This window comes from Anolis carolinensis, chromosome 2 (assembly GCF_035594765.1).
Source record: "Anolis carolinensis isolate JA03-04 chromosome 2, rAnoCar3.1.pri, whole genome shotgun sequence".
Taxonomy (NCBI): Eukaryota; Metazoa; Chordata; class Lepidosauria; order Squamata; family Dactyloidae; genus Anolis; species Anolis carolinensis.
The window spans coordinates 199143374-199167845 of record NC_085842.1 but is presented as its reverse complement, the minus strand read 5'-3'; the positions used below and the strand labels follow the sequence as shown (position 1 = coordinate 199167845).

Genomic DNA, 24472 nt, shown 5'->3' with positions numbered 1-24472 from the left:
CTTGACTGTAAGAGAGCCCACACATAAATCTAGGCACATGATCTAGTACAAGAGTAGGAATCATGGAGATCTGCAGGTGTTGTTGAACTCCTAGCTTCTCTAGTCAACATAACCAATAGTGAGGAATGCTAAGAGAAGCCATCCAACTGCATCAAGAAACCGCATCATTCACACCAAGATCTAGTACATAGCTGCATTATATCTTAATAATGCAGCTTACCTGTCTGAACATATCTCCATCTATGAACCACTTTTGGGGAGGACCTGCTCTCGGTCCTTTTCTCCTTTGTAGGTTCAGTTGGTGGGGATGAGAGACAGGGGCTTCTCAGTGGTGGCCCCTCAGCGGTGGAATCAGATCAACTCCCTCCCTCCTGACCTTCAGAAAAAAATTTAAAATGTGGATGTCGGACCAAGCCTTTCCTTAGTCATTGTTCAGTGTAATAAGTGAAAACAGAATAGTGCAATGACATCTGCTTTCTTTCAATGTTGTGCATATACTGTCTGTGCTGCTATTATCATGTAGTGCAATATTTTGTAGTTTTGCTTATTCGTTTGGCATTCTCAATAAAAATGATTCAGGCTCTAATTGTAGTTTTGTTTTTAAAAATTCTTGCAGTGTTTTTTGTACCTTGCCCCAGAATTCCCTTGCTTTTTTACAAGGCCACCACGTCTAGAAGAAAATCCTTCTTGTTCTTTACATTTCCAACACTTATTGTTTCTTTCCTTATACATTTTAGCAAGTTTTGCTGAAATCAGGTGCCACCTGTTCATCATTTTATTAAAAAGGTCATAGCACAGAATTTCCTTTAAGCCAATAGTCCACATTTCCCCCCATTTATTTAATGCTATGTTGCTTGTGATTTTGTGCCCATTTGTGCCCTATATTAGCACAGTGTGTTAAAGCGCTGAGCTGCTGAACTTGCAGACCAAAAGGTCCCAGGTTCAAATCCCGGGAGCGGAATGAGCGCCCTCTGTTAGCCCCAGCTCCTGCCAACCTAGCAGTTCGAAAACATGCAAATGTGAGTAGATCAATAGGTAGTGCTCCTGTGGGAAGGTAACGGCGCTCCATGCAGTCATGCCGGCCACATGACCTTGGAGGTGTCTACGGACAACACCGGCTCTTCGGCTTAGAAATTGAGATGAGCACCAACCCCCATAGTTGGTCACGACTGGACTTAACGTCAGGGGGAACCTATTAGTTCTGGTTCCATTTCCATCTTCAGCAATACTTTTTATATTTTTCCAAAAAGGTGTTCTTCATTAATACAGTAGAGTCTCACTTATCCAACATAAATGGGCCGGCAGAATGTTGGATAAGTGAATATGTTGGATAATAAGGAGGCATTAAGGAAAAGCCTATTAAATATCAAATTAGGTTATGGTTTTACAAATTAAGCACCAAAACATCATGTTAGACAACATGTTAGACATCACGATATATTGAAAACATTGACTACAAAAATGCATTGGATAATCCAGAACGTTGGATAAGTGAGACTCTACTGTACATAATTCCTTTTCAAATTCCGATTGCTCTCTTTCCAATCCAGTATTTTTTTTACTGTCTAGTGTAAATCTTTATTTCAGTTGCAACAGCTGTACCACTGTAGGTGAAGTCCTACATCGATCAATTCCTCTTGAGTTTTAAATCTGTATTTATCATCTTCATGTGTTATTAAATCTCTGTATCTAATCCGTTGTTTTCCTTTCTTCTTATCTAATTTATAAAATACTCCTTCCATTAAAATCAATAATGGGGTTTTTGGACATCATTTAATTTTATATTTGTTCCATATCCTTAGTGTGGCTCGTCTTATAAAATGTTGATTAAAGTCTACATGTACTTTTGCCTTTTGATACCATATATAGGCATGCCATCCAAAATGTAAACAATGACTTATTATCTGCATAATCTCTAGAATCCCATGCTACCTGTAATATCGATGTAAGATAAGGAAATAGACTTTGGGATTTTCCTAATTCATTAACATAGTGTGACAAAACATCACAAGAGAATGAATGTACATTGTAAGATCACCACATATAATCCTTGCCATAACATATGTACAAACATTTTGGTTACTCATGTGGATGTCAACCTCTCTGTTTCCCACTACTACTGTTCTTTCAAAATTGATAGTGAGATTGCTCAAGTTTCTTTTATGGAAAAAGTCATTTTCCCAGTTTCATTGAAAAGATCATCCCACTTTGTCCCATGATCAAGCTGTGTCCCCTCAGAGACTGTTGAATTAAAATCCCCAGATTCCCTAATGGTTGGAATTCAACAATCCCTGGTTCTTCACTCCTGTTTAGGTTGAATTCTAAATAGATCCAGAATTCACATGAGAGTTCAACATCGTTGAGTTCCTACCAAGTCCCCCACTTCAACTGGAGTCCTATCATTGATATCCAAGGCTGGATCTACACTGCCCTATATCCCATAATCTGATCCTAGGCCTGCTTATTCCAAATTATCTGGCAGTGGAGACTCATATAATCCAGTTCAAAGCAAATAATCTGGGACCAGATCTGGGATATAGGGCAGTGTAGAAGGGGCCTATGTTTACCAGGTATATCTTATTGTAAGGGATTTCATTTATTTGAGTCCTAGAAGCTTGTCTTTACATGGATTGAACATTTCCCAAACCACATATTTGCAAGTATGGGAGAGATGAGAAGAACAAATGTTCATCAAACATTTTTATGTTGAGATTTATGTTACTTTTAATTTCAACCATAGCTATCAAGCATTTTTATAATATCACTAAAATAAAGTCAGGATTGATATAACTAAACAGAAATTTTCATAAAATACACCTTCAAGTAGCTTAAATTTTAAGAATGTGGACAATGTATTAATTTTGCATAGAACTTCATGGCTAAAGCTGTATCCACACTGCAGAATTATGGCAATTTGACAGCACATTAATCACCATTGGTCAATGTTACAGAATCCTGAATATATTTACTCTTGTCAAAGAGATCTGGGACAACAAGCTGCAAATCCCATGTTCTGATAGACTAGAACTATGGTAGTTACAGTTGTATCAAATTTCTTTAATTCTGAATTGTGAATGATCTGCAAGTTAACTGAAATCAATGGCATTATTAGTATGAGCCTATTAGGCTTATTTAGATAGAACACAACTTTGCAATAGCCACTTTCTGTGGATCATGAATTTCAACTGTTCTTTCTTGGTATTTGTCCAAATTGGCAACCATACTGAAGTCAAAAGAGGCTCCCTTGACATGCCACTGATCTTCTTGATATCAGTGCCAAAACAGAGAAAACTGGTGTTATGATTTCATTAGATGTGGGGGTTTTCAACCAATTTCATACTGGTCTCCTCATATTTTAGGCAATTGTATAGCCACCAATGCAGTTCTTCACACAACACAGAGCTGGCCATGCCCCTTTTTTGCAGCATCTCACATTGGCCACCACAAATTTTGACAAAATTTTACATCATGGGCAGTGCCAGTAATATAGGTAAGTTTAGCGCTATTTTCTACATTTTTGTGCTAATTTGATGTTTCCCCTCATCTGGTGAAGGAAGCGACGGGGTACCACATGCATTTTTCTTGATTCCTCATTGAAGAAGGTAAGAGGAAGTGTAAAGGATGTAGGGAAAGACAGGGAAATGACATGGGAAAAAGAAGATGGGCCCCGACAGCAGAGAACAGAGCCATACGGTTCCCTCCTCTGTCCCTTGCTTTATCACTACGAGTCTGATAAGGTCCTGAAACTCTGGGACATACTTACACTTTGGGGTGAGTGTGAACAGTTGGATCATCTCAAATCCAAACTGGTCCACCATCCATATAGGCTGGTATCACCCTCCCATCAGAGAAAATGGGACAGCTCAGGCCTGTCTTGTCCTCCCATTGCTGCAGCAGATGGCCATTGACTTCTGAAGAGCTTCTGGGTATTGCCAGTCATCCTTACTGATGTCAATCAAAGCACCCATCAATTACCAGGTGCTTTATTGGAGCTCCATGGCCACCCAGGGGCCAGGGCAACAGCAAAGGACTGAATCACTTGAATAGTCTGGAATCCACTTGCTGTCACTCAAAATAGAGGTAGCGTACTGTATCCACCTTCCACCCCAACCCATCCCAGAAGTATCTCTGGACTGGCCTCAGATTTTAGGACACATATAGATGCACTCATAGTCAAACATTCAAAACACTGTGCCACTTATTGTTGTGAGCCGTTCCGAATCCTCTCGGAGAGATGGGGCGGAATACAAATAAAGTTTAATATAATTTATTATTATGCCACAATTGCTCAAATGATGCCTACCACTGTTGAAGTGTTAGAGATCCCCTTGCACTTTTCCACCACAGCTGAATTTTAAGAAATGGGAGACCTGTTGAATGTCTTGGAAATGTATCCTCCATAGGGATCACACTGTAAACATCCACATCTGAAACTTCCTTGTGTACACAAAATTCACTTATGTTTCATTTATAAGGTAAAGGCAAAGGTTTTCCCTGACATTAAGTCCAGTCGTGTTCGACTCTGGGGGTTGGTCCATATGGATATTTTAAAAAACCTATGTGAACGGTTTTGAATTTTGGAGTGTGTGGAGTTGTAGAATTTATTGCCATTCAGCTACTCTAGGAAACTCTTCTATTGGGCACATCTAGACTGAATGAAACATCCCAGATTTGTCCCTGTTCTTTCCAATTTTATACTGGGTTAAAATAAACCAACCAAAAGTCTGGTATAAAAATACTCTGGTTATACTGGTAGGTGAAAGAAAAAATGCTCATGTAGATAAAGTGTGTATGGATCTCCAGAATAAAATTGGAAAGAAAAGGGACAAAATCTGGGACTTTCCAGGGGGTTTAATTGAACTCAATATGCTATGTCATTACTATTTCAAGTTGAAGTGCTTTTACATTAATGGCTTTATTCTATAGCGATTGCATCAAATCCTGTGCTAAATGACAACAAGGGTACACCCTGGGCAAACTTGGGGCTTTTTATGGCCCCTAAAACCTCTCCAGACTGCCCCAAACTCTCCTTCTTCTGGTGAAAAAAAAAAGTGAATTGCCTCTTCTGGAAATCACCAAAAGTGATGTGTAGTCTCAGAAGATCCTTTTGCAGAATAGAAGCCCTTCAGCACATCTTTGTTACACTTTTAAAACTGGAGTTTCTATTCTTCCCCATTTACTTGGTTTGTGTTTTATGGGTGAAGGTTATCCCCTCACATTGAGTCTAGTCGGGTCCAACTCTGGGGGTTGGTGCTCATCTCCATTTCTAAGCCAAAGAGCCAGCATGTTCTGTAGACACCTCCAAGGTAATGTGGCCGGCATGACTGCATGGAGCGCCATTACCTTCCTGCCCAAGTGGTACCTATTGATCTACTCACATTTGCATGTTTTCAAACTGCTAGGTTGTCAGAAGCTGGGGCTAACAGCGGGAGCTCACCTTGCTCCCCGGATTCGAACTGCCGACCTTTCGGTCAGCAAGTTCAGCAGCTCAACGGTTTAACCTGCTGTTTTATAATTTCTTTCAAATGGCATGATAACATGTTGCCATTGTTTCCAAAGATAAACACCTAGAAACACTTTCTTTTTTCATTTATAAGCCAACATCAAATAAAAATGCAAAGTGAAGAAACACTAGTGATGCTTGGTCATGTTTATTGAAAATAATATATTGCAAAGCTTTACATTTTGAAGTTTAAATGAAGATGTGGAAAACACCACTAAGAAATTCAAGATCAAGATTATTCGGGTTATATTAATTATAAAGAACCAGAAACAAGACTGTTTCTTAGGACCTTGTAGAGGTGATTATGAAAGACATCTCTGCAAGACCTGTAACACAATAGAAAAAAAACGTATTAGCACCGAAAAAGTAAATATTTGTCTTTGTTTCCTTAATGATAAAAAGTCTGTGTCAATCACAATTGTTGCTTCCAATATAAGTGAGGCAGGGGATATGTTCTGGGTTTTAGTCTAAACTTTAAAGGACCTCTCTAATTTGGGATGTGAGGATAGGGTTCCAAGAGCCAGTTTGATATAGTGGTCTAAGCATTGGACGATGATTCTGGAAAACGGAGGCTCCTTCTACCCTGCCATATAAAATCCAGATAATCTGCTTAAAACTGGATTATATAGCAGTGTAGACTCACATAAGTAAAGGTAAAGGTTTCCCCTGACATTAAGTCTGGTCGTGTCCGATTCTGGGGGTTGGTGCTCATCTCCATTTCTAAGCTGAAGAGCCGGCATTGTCTATAGACACCGCCTATGTCATGTGCCCAGCATGACTGCATGGAGCACTGTTACCTTCCTGCCAAAGTGGTACCTATTGATATACTCACATTGGCATGTTTTCGAACTGCTAGGTTGGCAGAAGCTAGGGCTAAATAACGGGAATTCACCCCTCTCCCCAAATTTGAACCACAAACCTTTCGGTCAGCAAGTTCAGCAGCTCAGCGGTTTAACCCACTGTGCCTCCGGGGACTCTGTAATCCAGTTCAAAGCTTTAACAATCTGGATTGTATGGCAGTGTAGAAGGGGCCAGAGTTCAAATCCCGGCTCAGCCATGGAAACAGCCTGGGTATTGTTGGAGTCGAACTCCCGGCATCCCTCACCATTGGCTCTACTACTGTTGGGAATTGCAGTGCAACAATGTCCATACTTACGAAGCCATTTTAGGACCACAGCTGTTTGTACTGCATACAAATAATACCATTTTGGAATCAATGTGCTTCCAAAGAGCAGAGCTTTCCAAACTGTGTCAGGACACACTAGTGCATTGCCTATAGATCCTAGGTGTGTCACCTGAAAAATATTCCTCTGCCTACTCCTGTCCCCACAAACAAAGGCAATGCTGAGGAAAGTGAGCCGGAGGAGGAAGGGACCCCCAAAGAGCATATGGTCCAGGCATGGGCAAACTTGGGCTCTCCAGGTGTTTTTTTGGATTTCAACTCTCACAATTCCTAACAGTAGGCTGTTACAAATTGTGGAGGTTGAAGTCCAAAACACCTGGAGGGCAAAAATTTACCCATGCCTGATCTAGTCCAACACAACACCCTTTAATCAGGCAGGAAGTCAGTCAAAGCCCTCCCATCAAACAGCCATCCAGCCTCAGTTCAAAAACCTGCAGAGATGGAGATTTCACTGGAAGAGATTCCAAAGGGCATCTAGTCCAATCTCATCCAGCCAGGCAGGAAGACACAGTCAAAGAAGCTCTGGATGATCTAGCCTTAAAACTCCCAAAGACGTTTAACCACTATAGAAGCAGAGTGTTGGTGCTGTTCAAGTGTGGGTACTGTTATAACTTTTATAATTTGCCCAATTTGTGGATTGAGTTGCAGTAATTACCACTGAAATGGATTCATTTCTAAGTAATAAAAAAATCTATTGTCAGTTACCGTATCGCGAAAGGATGTGTGCCTCAAAAGTGTGTCACCAACATGAAAAGTTTGGAAAGCAGAGAGATATACAAGGATAGCTCTCCGTAATATATACAGCACCACCCTGCATTATTTTAAAAGCAGATTATTTTCCCTTAGTGCTGTTCAGCATTGTTCCCCCCCCCCACACACACACACACATTTTTGCACTGCTTTATAAACTCTCCCTTGCTATTTACTTCTTAAATTTATTACTGGTTAGTGCGAACTATTTTTTTTAATAGACTAAGGGTCTAGCACAGTGTTTCGCAACCTGGGGGTCGGGACCCCTGGGGGAGGTCACGAGGGAGGTTTCAGAGGGGTCGACAAAGACCATCCAAAAACCCATATTTCTGATGGTCTTAGGAACTCAAATCCCTCCAGTATTTTCTGCTAGTCATTTGGGTTCTGTGTAGGAAGTTTGGCCCAATTCTATCTCTTGGAGGAGTTCAAGGGGCTCTTTGATTGTAGGTGAACTAAAAATCCCAACAACTACAACTCCCAAATGTCAAGGTCTATTTTCCCCAAACTCCACCAGTGTTCACATTGGGTGTTCAGTATTTGTGCCAAATTTGGTCCATATCAATCATTGTTTGAGTCTACAGTGCTCTCTTGATGTAGGTGAACCACAACTTCAAGACTCAAGGTCAATGCCCACCAAAGCCTTCCCGTATTTTCTGTTAGTCATGGGAGTTCTGCATGCCACGTTTGGTTCAATTCCATCACTGATGGCGTTCAGAATGCTCTTTGATATTGGGCGAACTATAAATCCCAACAATTACAACTCCCAAATGACAAAATCAATCCCTCAACCCCACCAGTATTCAAATTTGGGTATATCGGGTATTTGTGCCAAATTTGGATCAGTGAAAGAAAATATATCTTGCATATCAGATATTTATATTACAATTCATAACAGTAGCAAAATTATGTTACAGTAGCAAAACAGTTATGAAGTTGCAATGAAAATCTTTTTTTCTTTTTTTTTGGTTAGGGGTCACCACAACTTAAGGAACTGCATTAAAGCATTGGGATCTAGCTGGAACTTTTAAAAAAGTTGACAGGAGGGGATTATATCTGCCCTAGAATCCACCAACTAGCTATGATGATTGGGTGGCGTTGAGAGTTATAGAAAAACAGGTAGCATTTTCCCAGTTTTGGATCATTCATGGCAACACATCTAAATGGCAGCTTACAGCTATGTACCCTTGTCTTTTCTATTGCTGAGATATTTAAGTAGGCACTTACCAGTTGGCAGATGGATTTTATTAGACACTACTTATTTAGTAGTAGCAGTAGTAGCTGTTGTAGTTGTTGTAGCTGCAGTTGTTGTAGCTGGTATTGGGACAGGGACATAATAATAATACATTGGAGGGTAAGGATATCTCATAGGGCCTGGGAAAGGTGGTTGCCCTTGGTAAGGATTGTAGGGGTTTGGGGGATAGTAGGAGTTTGGGCGATAGAAAGGCCGTGGACGGTACCCCCTTCTTTCCTTGCTTCCACTTCTGCTGCCACTGGCCTGAGATGGTAGAGAGAGAAGACAGGAGAGAAATTGATAAACATACTTGCATCTTTAGCTTGCCATCATTGTCAAGGCTCAAAAAATACACTCTTTCTCTGATAATATCAAGTTTGCAAGAAACAGTTTCGGTCAATATACCTTATTTCACTTTTAATTGTTTTGTTCTTATTGCATTAGTAGATTTATTTGGAGGGGATGAATTTCATTCTGCATCAGTATTCTATTATGCTTGGTCACTTTCCACACTATCTTTTAAAGACTACTGGAATATAAAATAAAAGACCTGTAGAGAACAGATAAGGGATTTGGATATTACTAGCTTGGAGAAGAGATTATTAGGATGAGAGCCAATTGTTTTGCTGATTGCTGTCAAGTGGACTTAGGTTTCTGGTGATACCAGGGACTTCATCACACTGAGATCTGAATCCATGGGGAATTGGGGCAATTCGTCATGCAGCATGGCAAATCTATGGGGCAGCAGGGGAAAACCGTTGTCCCACACCCCACATTTCCTCCGGCATCCCTTACTTTATCCCACAGGGGAAGCGTCACCACCCAGCCTCCCCCCATTCTTCTCTATGGAACACAACAAGCCTCCCATCTTCCCAGGGAAGAATGCAGCACATTGCCAGGACACCTCCTCTATGGAGCCCCATCAGAAGTTGCCACATGTCATGTGATGGCAACCGGTGAGCTCTGAGGAGGAAGTGTCCTGGCAGCGTGCTAAGATGCTTCCTTCTCTCCATGTGATGAGGAGGTAGAAATTAGATACCTCCAAGTCACCTCATCATCAAAAGCTCTGCTCAGTTCTTGCAGACTCAGCTTTCTTGCTTGAGCCAATTCATCTGGATTGCAGTCTTCCTTTTTCCCCTACTATTCCTTACAGAAAGCATTGCTGTCTTTTCTGATGAGTCATTTCCTCTCTTGATATGGCCAAATTACAACAGTCTTTGCTTAGTCATCTTGGCCTCTAGGAAGTATTCAGAATTAATTTGCTTTAGGACCCATTTATCTGTCTGTTTACCAATCAATGGCATCTGCAAAACTCTTCTCCAGCAAAACAAGTCTGAATTTATTTTCTTCCTGTCAACTATGTTCACTGTCCAGCTTTCACAATCATAATTAGAAATTGGAAATACAGTAGAGTCTCACTTATCCAACATAAAATCATAGAATCATAGAATAGTAGAGTTGGAAGAGACCTCATGGGGCATCCAGTCCAACCCCCTGCCAAGAAGCAGGAAATCGCATTCAAAGCGCCCCCGACAGATGGCCATCCAGCCTCTGTTTAAAAGCCTCCAAAGAAGGAGCCTCCACCACAGTCTGGGGGAGAGAGTTCCACTGCCTAACAGATCTCACAGTGAGGAAGTTCTTCCTGATGTTCAGGTGGAATCTCCTTTCCTGTAGTTTGAAGCCATTGTTCCTTGTCCTAGTCTGCAGGGCAGCAGAAAACAAGCTTGCTCCCTCCTCCCTATGACTTCCCCTCAAATATTTATACATGGCTATAATGTCTACTCTTAGCCTTCTCTTCTGCAGGCTAAACATGCCCAGTTCTTTAAGCCTCTCCTCATAGGGCTTGTTCTCCAGACCTTTGATCATTTTAGTTGCCCTCCTCTGGACACAAAAAATATCATGATGTATTGAAAACATTGACTACAAAAATACGTTGGATAATCCAGAACATTGGATAAGCAAGTGTTGGATAAGTGAGACTCTACTGTATGATGGCTTGAACAATCCTAACTTTTAGTATTCAATGATAAATCTTTGTACTGTCTAAGGCTTTCATGGTTGGAATCACAGGAGTGTTGTGTGGTTTCCAGGCTGTATGGCCATGTTCTAGCAGCACTTTTCCTGATGTTTCACCTGCATTTGTGGCTGGCATCTGCAGATGCAGGTAAAACATCAGGAGAAAATGCTGCTAAAACACAGCCACAAAGCCTTATAACCTGGAAATCACACAACGCTCCAGGTTTATGTTTGGATATGTGTTTGTGTAAATACACACACACACACACACACACACACATACATACACACACGTATGTGAGATATAATAACCATCTTTAAATAACTGAAGTGATATGATATTAAATGTGGTGCAAGCTTGATTTTGATGTTCCAAAGACCAGGAAACAATGGATTCAAATTCACAAGAAAAAGGATTCAACCTAGCTTTAGGAAAAACTTTCAGAGAAAAAGAGTGTGATAAATAGCCCTAGAGAGAGATCTTCACAGGAGTTCTTTCAGCCTTGTATGGACAATATGTGGTCCTGAGCTACATACAGCCCCAGGGACAGGGTTCAAAAATGCCTTCAGATCCCTCCCAGTGGTGTCATGGGTGATATTTTTCCATAGTTTTGTCCCCTCTGTATAATTTCAGGCACAGGAAATGACATTTCTTAAAAAAAAAAAAGTAGATGGAAAGGAAGTGAGTGTTCCTCCCACTGGCACCTAAAACGTTCCAGTGGGAGGAACATAGTGACAATGCTCCCATGCCCATAGAAGGCATTTGGAGACTTTTTTTTTTTTGCATTCAGTGCAGTGACAGATATGCACTGAATGCACATCTTGGGGTGTGTGGGGGATAATGCAGCCTGTAGCCTCCCACAGTTGTCCACCCTTCCTTTAAAAAGAGGTCATTACATGGCAGGGGTTTGGATTCTTGAGGGTTCCTTCCATCTCTATCAATCTAAGATACTATGAAAGTAAACATAAAATGTAGCCTATCAGCAATACTGTTGAACTGGGCCTGCACTTCTCGACATCATATACTGGGTAGTAGCTATGGATGGCAGCCTACCACAGAATCAGTAGTTTGGCCATTCTTGCTGTTGACCCAAAATAGAGGTGCAGGGTTCAACTCTTTGGACTTACCTCAAAAGGCACAGTGAGAACCAAAAGGCAGGCAAGCACAAGTAGAGCCTTCATTCTGTTTGAGAAAACTCTAAGGAAACTGAGAGAGAGAAAAAAAATCAAAACTACTGTTAAGTAAAAACTGAATTTTATCATTAACTAGCTGTACCCAGCCACTGTTAGGACAGTAGCTGAGGGAGAAGGAGACTGATTGGTGGTTGCTTGTGGGTAAGATTTTACCTTTCTCAGGTGTGTCAGGTTTTTGAGAGTAGGCTTAAAACACGTGGCAGTTTGAATGCTATGTTGTGCCAAAATTTGATAGCATTCAGTGGAGTAGTTTGGGAGATATGAGGTCCCTCACTGACGGACATTACATTTTTCTTTATATAGATTAGAGCTGAACTGATGCATATTGGTGATGCATATTGGTACATGCACACACACATACCTGAAGGCATTAAAAGTGGACAAGCAGCAGAACATCTAGGTGAAGAAATTACCCGGGTAGACAAGAAAAATGCAAATTTGAAACAGCTTGACAGTGGCTCCAGATGATAAAATGCATTCTTCAATGAAATCTAGTGCTTTGGCTTCCCACTCCCAATTCATTTTCTCATTATCTAATATCTTTTTATTCCTTTTCTTTCCATTCTAGTTGCACAACAATCAGCCTCCTATGAGTTTAAATTGTTGGATTCATCAGCTTTATTGGCTATTTTCTTGTCCTTCTATAGCATTGCATTTTTAGACTTTACTCTTGAGGAGTACATTTTCAGTGGAAGGGGGATACCTGAATACTTTGAAAAACAAACATAAATAGAATTTAGAACCGTATGTGATCCTAGCAAATATTTGATCAAGCTTTTTCCAGTTGCAGTTTTACCCTGTCCCACACTCTCCTAATCTATTGAACTACACTGTCTGTCACTGTTCCGTCCCCCAGGACGATGGTTTGCCTTACCTATTGGTCGTTTGTTTGTTTTCCCTCCTTTACATTTTGTTTGAGCCTCTGGCTGCAAAAGCCTAGGAAAAGTGGCTTGGAATCTGCAAGAGCTGGCTGCAGTTTTCTTTGCAGTGATTGGTCAAAGAGTGCAACATCTTAGGACCGCCCTTTTTACCAGGGTCTAGTCTCCATTTTGGAGCTTCATTCTGGCTATAGTCTTCCAACGTGCTGGAGCTGTGCAAGGCTAACTGGGACAAATCATCCTCAAAACCAGGCCAATCTAAGCCTATCCAAATTAGATAAGTATTGAATTATACTGATCTGGAATAGGAATTCTAGTTAGAGGAGCAGGGTTATTCCATCGCTTCTAGAACTAATCTTTGCTGTAAAGATAGGGAAGGAAAGAGTTTCTCCTTCTAATATAGACAGCGTGATTAGGGTATAGTGGTTTTATAATCACCTTTGCCTTCTGGAACCAGGGATAATTCTGCAACTAAAACCTATGGAAATTTGTTTCATTTTCTGCAACTTTAAGATCTGTGCCAGGTTTACAACCTTGTATGAATAAACATCCTTTTTTGAAGTTATCCAGACTCAGTCGTTCAATATCTATAGGACAGCTTATAGGGATTTGCAGTTCGCCCGGATAAAGGACAGCACGTTTCAGTTTTATAGTTTTTTATTGTCCGGCGGACGGCACAGTTTTGAGGTAGATCAGCGGTTTTTCCGCTTGAGCTAGCTTGCACGGCTTATAGTTTTTTATAGTTTAGGAAGTTTAGTTTAGGCCGCGGCTTTTCCGCCTGAGCTCAGTCTGCATACCTAAAGACTCTACCAGCGTCTGAGGCAGTGGAGCCCGCTCTCAGACCTGAAGGAGTCAAATAGTGGGGCTCTATTTCCTTGCTATTTGGCTCGCGTGTGCGCACGTGGCCCAGTGGCTTTCTGGGTTTGCACAGGCTGTGCAGTTCCCAGCAACGTCCAGGGCTCCCTCGGCGGTAGACCTCGAGCCGCGGAGCACCAGCGACAGTTCTTTGGCTGGCTCTGAGGCGTGAAGCCCACCAGAACCAGGCTAGAACCTGGACAGGCCTGGCAACGCTGCTGCGAGTTCGGCCGGAGCACTCGGCCGGCTTCGACCTGCCTCATCGTCCTGCGGTGGTGACCTGCCTCATCGTCCTGCGGTGGTGACCTGCCTCATCGCCTGGCAGTGGTGACCTGCCTCATCGTCCTGCGGTGGTGACCTGCCTCATCGTCCTGCGGTGGTGACCTGCCTCATCGTCCTGCGGTGGTGACCTGCTTCATCGTCCTGCGGTGGTGACCTCCCTTCACAGCGGGGAGGAGGCGTCTTTTCTCTCCTCCTTTCCAAAGCCAGCCTCGGTGCTCCTTCGGCGGCAGGCCTCGAGCCGCAGAGCACGAGGTGCTTGAAAATTTGGCGAAGTCGCCATTTTGGCAGTTTACGTCACTCGGGCAAGGGAGGTATCAAGTGGCAAGTTGCTGTCAGTTGGCATTTTGCAGCTTGCCCACTAAAATCTGGCGCCAAAGGTCACAATCTTTGTAAAGTATAGTTACTTAGTGATATATATTGCTATGGTTAAGTGTTGTGCATTGTATTATATATTGCATTTGCTTTTATTGTAAATTTACTTGCTGGTATGTTGTATTTGCTTTTGTTGTAAATTTACTTGCTATTAAGAATACATAATGTCTATGCAATTTCAAGATGATACAGATGGTATACCTCCTTCTGAGGCTGAAAGTAGGAATGAAAGGCCCCAAAGGATAAAGCACCCTTCAGCCAAGATGCTAGCCCATCTAATAGATGAAAAGGAGCTCCTCCATGTGAGGTTAGGTTCGGCATGGGAGCGAATTGTAACATTGATGGACAGAATTGAGAGCTTGGGTATTACAAGGGTGCCATCCATATTACAGACCGACCTTGAAGAGACCTTCGGTCTCTGGAGGGGTTTGGTGTCTAAGATAGTCCAGGTCCTCGAGCGCATTAACGCCAAGGATTCAGAGTTAGAAATAGTGAGTGTCTTAGCTGACACTAATGAGAAAGAAAATAAGGTGAGGGCAATTCTAGATGCCTTGGAATTTAGTTCTCCACCTGTTAATCTAAGGTCTGAGCCAAAAGGAAATCAGTCTTCCTTATGCAGCCATGAGACCAATCTTTTAAAATCACCTGCTGTGGCACTTAGTCTTAAGTCCAACCGCTCTAGCCAGGTATCTAAACTAAGGGAGTGTGCATCATCTAAACATAGCCACTCTAGCAAGTCTTCTGCTGCTGGGAGTGCCATCTCTTCCCTAGCTGCCTTGCACATTAAGGAGGCTGCACGTCTGGAGCTAAAGAGCAAGGTAGCGGGGGCGGAGGCTGATGCTAAGGCAGCTGATCTCACCCTTCCCTTTAAAGAAGAAGAGCAACGACTGCAAAGCAAAATGCAAATAGAACAGGCCCAAAGGCAATGTGAAATAGAAATGCTTAGAATAAAGATGGATGCCGCAGCCAAAAGGGTAAGGGCTGAGACTTTGGCCAAAGCCCTAATTGAGCCACTCACAGAAGAAAATGTAAGCCAGTTACCAATACAGGATCCTTCTGCCAAAGTGTTTGCGCACCTTGGCAGCATGAACAGCCAGTTTTCGGATGAGGAACAGGGAGACTTCTCTCCTTACCCAGAGCAGGGCCCCAAAGTCACTTTTGAGTTTCCTGCAGAGCAGAGCGTCATAGCGGGGAGCTCACCCTTGCTCGAGCTACCTGTGCCTCCTGCTAAAACCCTAGGTCAGTCAATCAGGGCCTCAAGGCCGAGTGCTAGTTGGCCCCTACAGACAGCTGCACAGGGAACCATCGATTCGTCAGTGGTCGATGTCATCCCTCCAAGAGGCCAAAGGTTGACGCAAGGTACACGGTGGGAGTCCACTCCACAACAGCAAACTCCTCAATTGTTCCCTTCGACGCCAGAGTCCCAGCTTGTCTCCATCATCAGAAGCCCCAGAAGAGATCTTAAGGACAAGGGTGTCGAAAAGTTTTCGGACAAGCCTGAGGAATTTCTTCTCTGGAAGGCCACCTTCCAGAGAGCAATCAGAGACTTAAAGTTATTGCCTGAGGAAGAACTGACTCTTTTGGCTGCATGGTTGGGCCCAGCCTCATCCTCACAAGTTAAGAAGATCTACGCAGCCCACGTAGCCGATCCCGACAAAGCCCTGGAAAAGGCCTGGGCCAGGTTGCAGCAGAGGTATGGGGCCAGCACAGAGATTGAAGCATCTCTTATGGACAAGCTCCAAAGGTTCCCAGCTTTAAAACTCAAAGACTTCAAACTCTTGTGGGACCTTAGCGATCTCCTTACGGAATTAGAGTCGGCCAAGGAGAATCCAGAACTGCCCGGTTTGAAGTGCCTCGATCAGCACCTGTCCCAGAGGCAGATCTTGACCAAGCTGCCCTTCACTTTGCAAGAACGCTGGGGACAGGAGGTCTTCAACTACAAGGAGGCCCACTCCCAGGCATACCCTCCATTTTCTCATTTGATCCAGTTCATCACCAGGGCGGCCAGAGAAAGGAATGATCCGCAGACGGGCCTCCCCACCTTATACCAAGGGACCCATCCAGGGAAGGCATCTGAAGTGGACAAGAAACCACCTAGAGAGGCCAATAGACCTGTCAGCGTAAAGGCAGTCGAAACTCAACACAAGACTGATGAACCCAGGTCGGAGGTAAAAGAGTTGCTTTGCCCTATCCACCAAAAGCCTCACAGCTTGGCCAACTGCAGGGAGTTTAGTAGAAAGACATACAAAGAAAGGCAACAGCTAGTTCAAAAGCAGGGAATCTGCTTTAGATGCTGTGGAGCAACTCCACACTTTGCATCCAACTGCAAAGAAAACATCAAGTGTGAGAAATGCAACAGCCTCAAGCATTGCACCGCAATGCACAACTCCAATATCATCTCCCACCCCAAAGAGAACGCTTCACCAAAAGAAAAGTCAGCAGTCGAAGACACCGACAAGCCAGCCGCACCAGAGATGCAGGTGGAGGTTTCAGCAGTCGCCTGTACAGAGCTGTGTTCTGACTCGCACCAGTACAGAGTTTGTCATCCTATCTGCCTAGCGGATGTATATCCAGCCAAGAGCCCTTGGCTTAGAAAGAGACTCTATGTGGCCCTGGATTCACAGAGCGACGCCTCCCTGGCTACTCCAGAGTTCTTCCGCATGTTTGACCTTAAAACCAAGATGGTTGACTACACTATGACTACGTGTGCAGGAAAAAAGAAGTTGCAGGGTCGCATAGCATCTGGCTTTGTTGTCTCCTCTTGCGACCAGAAGAGGCAGTTCAAGTTGCCAGACCTGATTGAGTGTTCCTCCATCCCTCGGAACAAAAAACAAATTGTAACTAGAGAAGTTGTGGAGGCTCATCCACATTTGCGACGATTAAAGAATGCCATACCTGCTTTCCGTCCAGATGTGGACATTGCCCTTCTGCTTGGTGCGGACTGTCCGAACTTGTTCTATGTGAACGACCAAGTTAAGGGACCTCCAGGGGCGCCCATTGCTCAGCTGCTACCACTAGGCTGGACAGTTACAGGCCCAGTGTGCATAAACAAGATGCACCCACCATCGTCGTTGGACTCCAATCAAGCACAGGTGCTTAAAGGTGGACGTCCTACACTTGTGCGCAGTTGCCTAAGTCACATCTCAGTCTACTGCCAAGCAATAACTCCAGAGTATTCCTCCATTTTCAAAGTCTCTGAGAGAGACGAAGCCACAGCGCTCTCGAAAGATGAGCAAAGGTTTTCGGACATTATGAATGCTCAAGTCTCACGAAGTGCAGAGGTGAAAGCCTGCAAATCAACCACAGAAATCAAGATGGGCCAAAGATCTTGCCTGGAACCACACCGTTTTGAACGTTTTTCGGAGTGGCACAGTCTTCTTAGAGCAGTTGCTAGGCTTATACATCGCTTAGTCTGCAAAGATAGACAGCCTTTGCAAGTTCAGGACATGTTGAAGGCTAAGGGAGTAATATTCAGGTCAGTTCAGAGGCATGAGTTTAGTCTAGAAATAGCCAGGTTAGAACAAGGGCTTGACACCCCCAGCCGGAGTTTCTTGCGTGAGTTAAACCCATTTCTAGACAAGGAGGGTATTTTGAGAGTTGGAGGAAGGTTAGCCAAAGCTAAACTCAAGGCGTGCATAAAAAACCCCATCATCATACCCCCTAATAGTCACACTGCATTGCTGCTCGTTCGGCATCACCATGAAAGGATCCATCATCAGGGTAGAACTCTAACTGAGGCAGCCCTTAGAAATGAAGGTCTGTGGGTAGTTAATGCCAAAAGGTTGGTCAACAGTTGTATTTTCAAATGTGTCAAATGTCGGCGACTCAGACGAAACTGTCAAAGTCAGTTGATGGCAGAACTACCTCAGGATAGGACTTTGACAGACCCACCCTTTTCCCATGTGGGAATCGATGTGTTTGGTCCTTGGGAGGTTGTCACTAGGAAAACCAGGGGTGGTGTTGTAAATAACAAGAGGTGGGCAGTTTTGTTTACTTGTTTAGTAATACGAGCTGTCCATATAGAAGTCATAGAAGGGATGGACACTTCATCATTTTTGAACGCATTGAAAAGGTTCATAGCCCTCAGAGGGCCAATTAAGTCAATTCGGTCGGACTGTGGCACCAATTTTGTAGGTGCGACCAAAGAACTCAATTGTGTGTCTAGGTTTGGGAGAGACCCAAAGGTTCAGAACTTTACGAATACTGAACAAATTATGTGGACTTTCAATGTTCCTCACGCCTCCCACATGGGTGGTGTTTGGGAGAGGATGATTGGTATTAGTCGCAAAATCCTTAATGCCATGCTTTTGAGTCATAGGTCATTGACGCATGATGTTTTGGTGACACTTATGGCGGAAGTTACCGCAATTATCAACAACCGGCCGCTGGTTCCCCTTACCAGTGACCCTGAGAACTTACAACCACTGACTCCTGCACTTATTTTGACACAAAAGGTGCCAGGATGGAAGGACGTCATGTTGCCAGTTCCGGACGGAACTCACCGTGCCCTGTGGAAACAGGTGCAGTCCTTGGCCAACCACTTTTGGAAAAGGTGGAAAGCTGAGTACTTAAGCCAGCTTCAAGCTAGAAGAATCTGGCAAAGCCCACAGGACAACATTGAGGTTAACAACGTTGTGTTGTTAAAGGACAAAGACTTGCCCCGCCATGCGTGGCCCATGGGCATTGTATTAAAGACCTTTCCTTGCCCGGACGGTAAGGTCAGGAAAGTTCAATTAAAGACTTGCAACAGAGGCAAAGTGTCCATTTTGGACAGACCAGTTAGTGACCTCGTGTTGCTTATTGGAGATGTTTAAAGTTCTAGTGTTTGTATTGTTGTGTATACAAAGGTGTTTGTATGTTTTTGATTGGTAAATTCCCACATCCTGGGAATTTAGCGGGGAGTGTTCCGTCCCCCAGGACGATGGTTTGCCTTACCTATTGGTCGTTTGTTTGTTTTCCCTCCTTTACATTTTGTTTTAGCCTCTGGCTGCAAAAGCCTAGGAAAAGTGGCTTGGAATCTGCAAGAGCTGGCTGCAGTTTTCTTTGCAGTGATTGGTCAAAGAGTGCAACATCTTAGGACCGCCCTTTTTACCAGGGTCTAGTCTCCATTTTGGAGCTTCATTCTGGCTATAGTCTTCCAACGTGCTGGAGCTGTGCAAGGCTAACTGGGACAAATCATCCTCAAAACCAGGCCAATCTAAGCCTATCCAAATTAGATAAGTATTGAATTATACTGATCTGGAATAGGAATTCTAGTTAGAGGAGCAGGGTTATTCCATCGCTTCTAGAACTAATCTTTGCTGTAAAGATAGGGAAGGAAAGAGTTTCTCCTTCTAATATAGACAGCGTGATTAGGGTATAGTGGTTTTATAATCACCTTTGCCTTCTGGAACCAGGGATAATTCTGCAACTAAAACCTATGGAAATTTGTTTCATTTTCTGCAACTTTAAGATCTGTGCCAGGTTTACAACCTTGTATGAATAAACATCCTTTTTTGAAGTTATCCAGACTCAGTCGTTCAATATCTATAGGACAGCTTATAGGGATTTGCAGTTCGCCCGGATAAAGGACAGCACGTTTCAGTTTTATAGTTTTTTATTGTCCGGCGGACGGCACAGTCACCCTGAAATGACATATCAGTAGGTGGCAGTTGTACCCAAAGGGATCTAGATAATAGAATGCTGATTATGCTTTCACCTTGAGATGAGCACTGTTTTCAGCATACTAGCATAATGTTTATCTAAAATGGACCCAAAGGCAACATTTAACTTGAAGATTTAATCAAGAAGTAGGAGGCTGTGCTTGGTTAGAGCATGTGTTTTTACATGCAGATAGCTTCAGCTTCAATTCTAGATACCGTAGCATCAGCATGAAGACTGTGATGGTGCAACGGGCTAAACCATTGAACTATTGAATCTGCTGACTAAAGGTTGGCAGTTTGAAGCCGTGGGTTGGGGTAAGCTCCCATTATTAGCCCTAGCTTCTGCCAATCTAGCAATTTGAAAACATGCAAATATGAGTAGATCAATAGGTGCTCCTTCAGCGGGAAGGTAATAAAGGCGCCCATGCAACCATGCCGGCAAACACGACCAGGAGGTGTCTATGGATAACAGGCTTCTCAGCTTGGAAACAAGATAAGAGCACCTCCCCATAGCCAGAGTTGAGCACTGCCATCAGAAAGCAGGAGATGAAAGGAGAAGCCTTTTCCTTTGTTCTTTGTATTTGTATGCCATTGTTATTTCACTGTATCAGTGTATGTTGTAATCCGCACTGAGTCCCTTCGGGGAGACAGAGCGGAATATAAATAAAGTGTTATATAATATATTATTATATATCTACCAAGAAAAGTCTGAGAAATTTTGGCATTCAAAGGAGAAATTGCTAGATTCATAAAGTAACAAGTTTGATCTGCAGGAGTGATAAATTTTGATTCAGTTTCCTTTTGACAAGCATTAACTACAAATTCATTGCAATCTTCATATTTAGGATGCAATAAATTTGAGATTAATGCAGAAACCAAAGCCAAATGATTGACCTATTCTGTTCAAGGGGCTTGAGTACATGACTCTTCAGTTTTCAGACATTTCATTAATGCTGAATTAGACTGGTCAACTCAAGGAAGGAAAGAAGGAAGGCCGGAGGTGAAAAGAAAAAGAGATGTACATTTGTTCTTATTTTGTTGTGACTGCGCCTTCGGGGATTATGGTTGATGGTGATGGGATTCGTAGAGGAAGAAAAAACCCTCGTGATGAGGGTTCACTGGAGGAGTTGCGCAGGAAGCGACTTAGAGTGCTATATGGGGGATCTTCTGAGGAAGATTCAAATGGGGAGTTTGGGAAAATGGATGCTGAAGAACAGGTGGTGGCTGGGGAAGTGGGCACTGAATGGGCACAGCCACCGGAGATGTCTGGGGATTTGGGGCCTATGGATACTACTGAACCTGGGGTTTCTACAGGAGCTGATCCCACTTGGGATGCTTGGAGAAGGGAGGATGGTTCTTTAAGTGTTCATGGGGCTAAGTGTGGGCAGGATGATTGGGACTCCGACGAATTGCTAGGTACTCCAGATCCACGAGCTCTAGCTGTGTGGAGTTCAGACTCTGAGTAGATTTGGGACACCTGGTGTTTGGGTGTGAGTGTTTGGTCACCCAGGAGGAAGGGGAATAAAATGGGAATGTTTGGCCACTGCACTTTGCATGTGGCAAGGTGTTGCTGAGGCGCCATTGGGATCTGTGTTTCCGTGAAGACTGGAGTTGGACTGTGATTCGGATGTAAGTTATCTGGGACTGCTCTGCAGCAGAGGGATGGAACTGTGTGGGTTTCCCTGGACTGCATTCTGATTACTATTTCTAGCTGCTGATATCATCTGGCTTGGCTCTCGCTGTGTCTTATCGTGGACCTGGTTTGGATGACTGCACCCTCTTCGGACTTTGGATTGAATTTGACCTGGCTTCTGTCTACGCCCTCTGACTGATGACTACTCCCTGCTTCTGACTACTGGTTTGCCTTTCGGAATTTGCTGCTGCCTCCTGACCTGACTGGATTCTTCTGACGACGGCTATTCATCATCCCTTTGAAGTTCTCGGCTTTATCTGCACCGTGGAAGCAGTTTTACTGCTCTTCTAGTTTGTTTGTTTTCTAGCCAGTTTGCTGTTTTTCTTTTGGGAACTGTCCCTTTAAATCCGCAGAGCCGGCTGTCTGTTTTCAGAAACGGTTTGAAGCCAAGAGAGGCTTTTGCACTTTCAGTTATACTCTGCAGTTTCTGGAAGGTTTCTAGCCTTCGTTTATTTTGCATATTTTCTAGCAGTCAACTCTATTTGTTCTCCAAAGCTGAATTGAAGCGTCTTTTAGTTTTTTTATTGAATGCCAGCATGGGAAAATAGCGTGGCTTGTTTTTGAGTTATTTTTGTCCAAACTACTCTACACTGATAAGTGAAGTGTTTCAAGGATACTTTCTGTGTTTGTTATTTTTTGGCTTATCTTCGGAATAAACTCTGTTTGTTTGTTAACTGGCGTCTGACTCTTGACATATTTATTTTTATTTATTTACATTACTTTTACCCCGCCTTTCTCTCCTAGCAGACTCAAAGCAGCTTACAGTAAATAGGCAAAAATTTCAATGCCTAAAAACAATGTAAAAACAACAATTCATATAAGTCTGTTTGAGTCTGTTTGTCCAGGACCCGGAAGAAAGGAAAATGAAAGCAAATAGATTCCCCCCCTCAATAAAACCCATACTTGAATATGAGGATTAATAAAATATAACAATATACATTTCATTAATTCATGTACTTTGCATTCATCTCAACTTCCCCCCCCCCCCCCAAAAAAAACTCGGACTTACATCTTAAAAGATATATAATGTAATAAATACATAAAAAGGTTTATCGTTAAAATATAATTGAACTATCAGTAACATTTTCAATAATTTGAATACACATTTAAAATAAAAATGCTAATTAAAGCACTGTCATTTATCATATTTATATCGCTGCCCATGAACATATGTTCTCTGGTGGGCTGACTGCCAAAACAGATTTAGATAGGATATTAGAATAATTTTTTGCAATATTCTGAATCAGAGTGCCATAGAACAACATAGAACTCAGTTTCAGTAAGAGACAACCAGCATGGTGTAATGAATTGAATTTTGGACTAGGATTTTTGGAAGACTATGTTTTGAATCCTCATTTGACCATGAAAATAAACTCACCCTCTTCAGCCTCAGAGGAAAGCAATAGTAAATCCCTCTCTGTAGAAATCTTACCAAAACCTTGGAGTAGGATCTCCTTCAGGCAGAGTCAAAATGAAGATTTATAACAAGAGCAACAATAAACATACTCAGAGACGGCTATCTTTCCCATTCAGCATAAAAGGCATTGAAACTTTCCCCAGATGACACCAATTCAGTTTACCCATTATCAATGACAAGGTAAAACATATCAGTATAAATGTTCTTGTTTACCTTTTTCCTTCTTGATAGTTTTCACTCCAGTGGAAATGGCACCATGAGATGTATTCACAGACTTTGGGTATAAATATGCTCTGAAACTCCCTGGAATTGGGTGGAGAGACCCACAAAGCATCTTCTGGGATTATGAAATGTTGCCCTAATCGTTTCTAAATACACAGATAATTGCTTTTGGAATCACCTGTTTTGAAATAGTTTGGGACTACAAGGGAGCACTGTGTTGTCTCTTTTCAGATTGTGAAACTAGGATCCCCCACCCCACCCTATTTGGGTGGGTGTGTTCCCAGAAGCTCATCTTATGAAGTCCTCTTCCTTCAGTATGCATTCTCCAGAAGAGCCTTTGTTTTGCAAGGAGTGCAGATGAAAGGTGTAAAGCAAACAGGTGTCATTTGCGGGTTTGGTGACCCCTCCTTCCTTCTTCTTCCACTAGAAGACTTAATTCAGATTGTGGCTGAACTATAGCATAAGTCCCTTTTTCCTCATAGTCCGGTCTGCCTTTTCTGCCTTGTCTGAATGAAGCTTCCCAGCAGTGCGGCTAGCTCACATTGCCATATAATGGCCAAGGAAGGTGTGAAGTGTCTCTGTGGCATTTGACTACAGCTCTCTGATGGACTTCCAGATCTCACATAAAATATCTGGAGATTGAAGAGGACAATGAGTGTTCTTCTGCCAGTTGCCCAGTTGCCTCATGTCCTCTCCTAGTCACTCAATACCTAAAGCAGCAGATACCTGCCCTTTGAGTGGGCAATGTTGAGCTACTAGATACCTCCCTTCACTACAATTTTTAAAAATATTCATATCAGGTATGTTACCAACAAGACTTTGGCCCTGGAAATTATGGCAACTAGATATGGTGATCATAAGGAATGAATTTCTAACCTTGACTGCTGGTTAGTTCTGATTATCATTCCAAATCTATTTTCTGTTAGTAGTATGGTGTCATCTGTATATCTTCAGCTGCTGATGCTCCTTCATCCACTTTTCATGCATCTACCGTATTTCATCAAATCTGAGATGCACACTTATTTTAGTACAGTAGAGTCTCACTTATCCAACATAAACGGGCTGGCAGAATGTTGGATAAGCGAATATGTTGGATAATAAGGAGACATTAAGGAAGACATCAAATTAGGTTATAATTTTACAAATTAAGCACCAAAACATCATGTTATACAACAAATTTGACAGAAAAAGTAGTTTAATACACAGTAATGCTATGTAGTAATTACTGTATTTA

General features: G+C 42.7%; 1 protein-coding gene across 1 annotated transcript; it reads right to left on the bottom strand.

Moving 5' to 3' along the window:
• Positions 1-5635: 5635 nt before the first annotated feature.
• On the bottom strand, positions 5636-23274 carry fdc-sp (follicular dendritic cell secreted peptide). The gene is given in 4 exon segments (NM_001293114.1): positions 5636-5829; positions 8661-8931; positions 11812-11881; positions 23230-23274. Coding segments are annotated over 2 exon segments (294 nt in total). The 5' UTR covers positions 11866-11881; positions 23230-23274; the 3' UTR covers positions 5636-5829; positions 8661-8691.
• Between the last annotated feature and the right edge of the window lie 1198 nt (positions 23275-24472).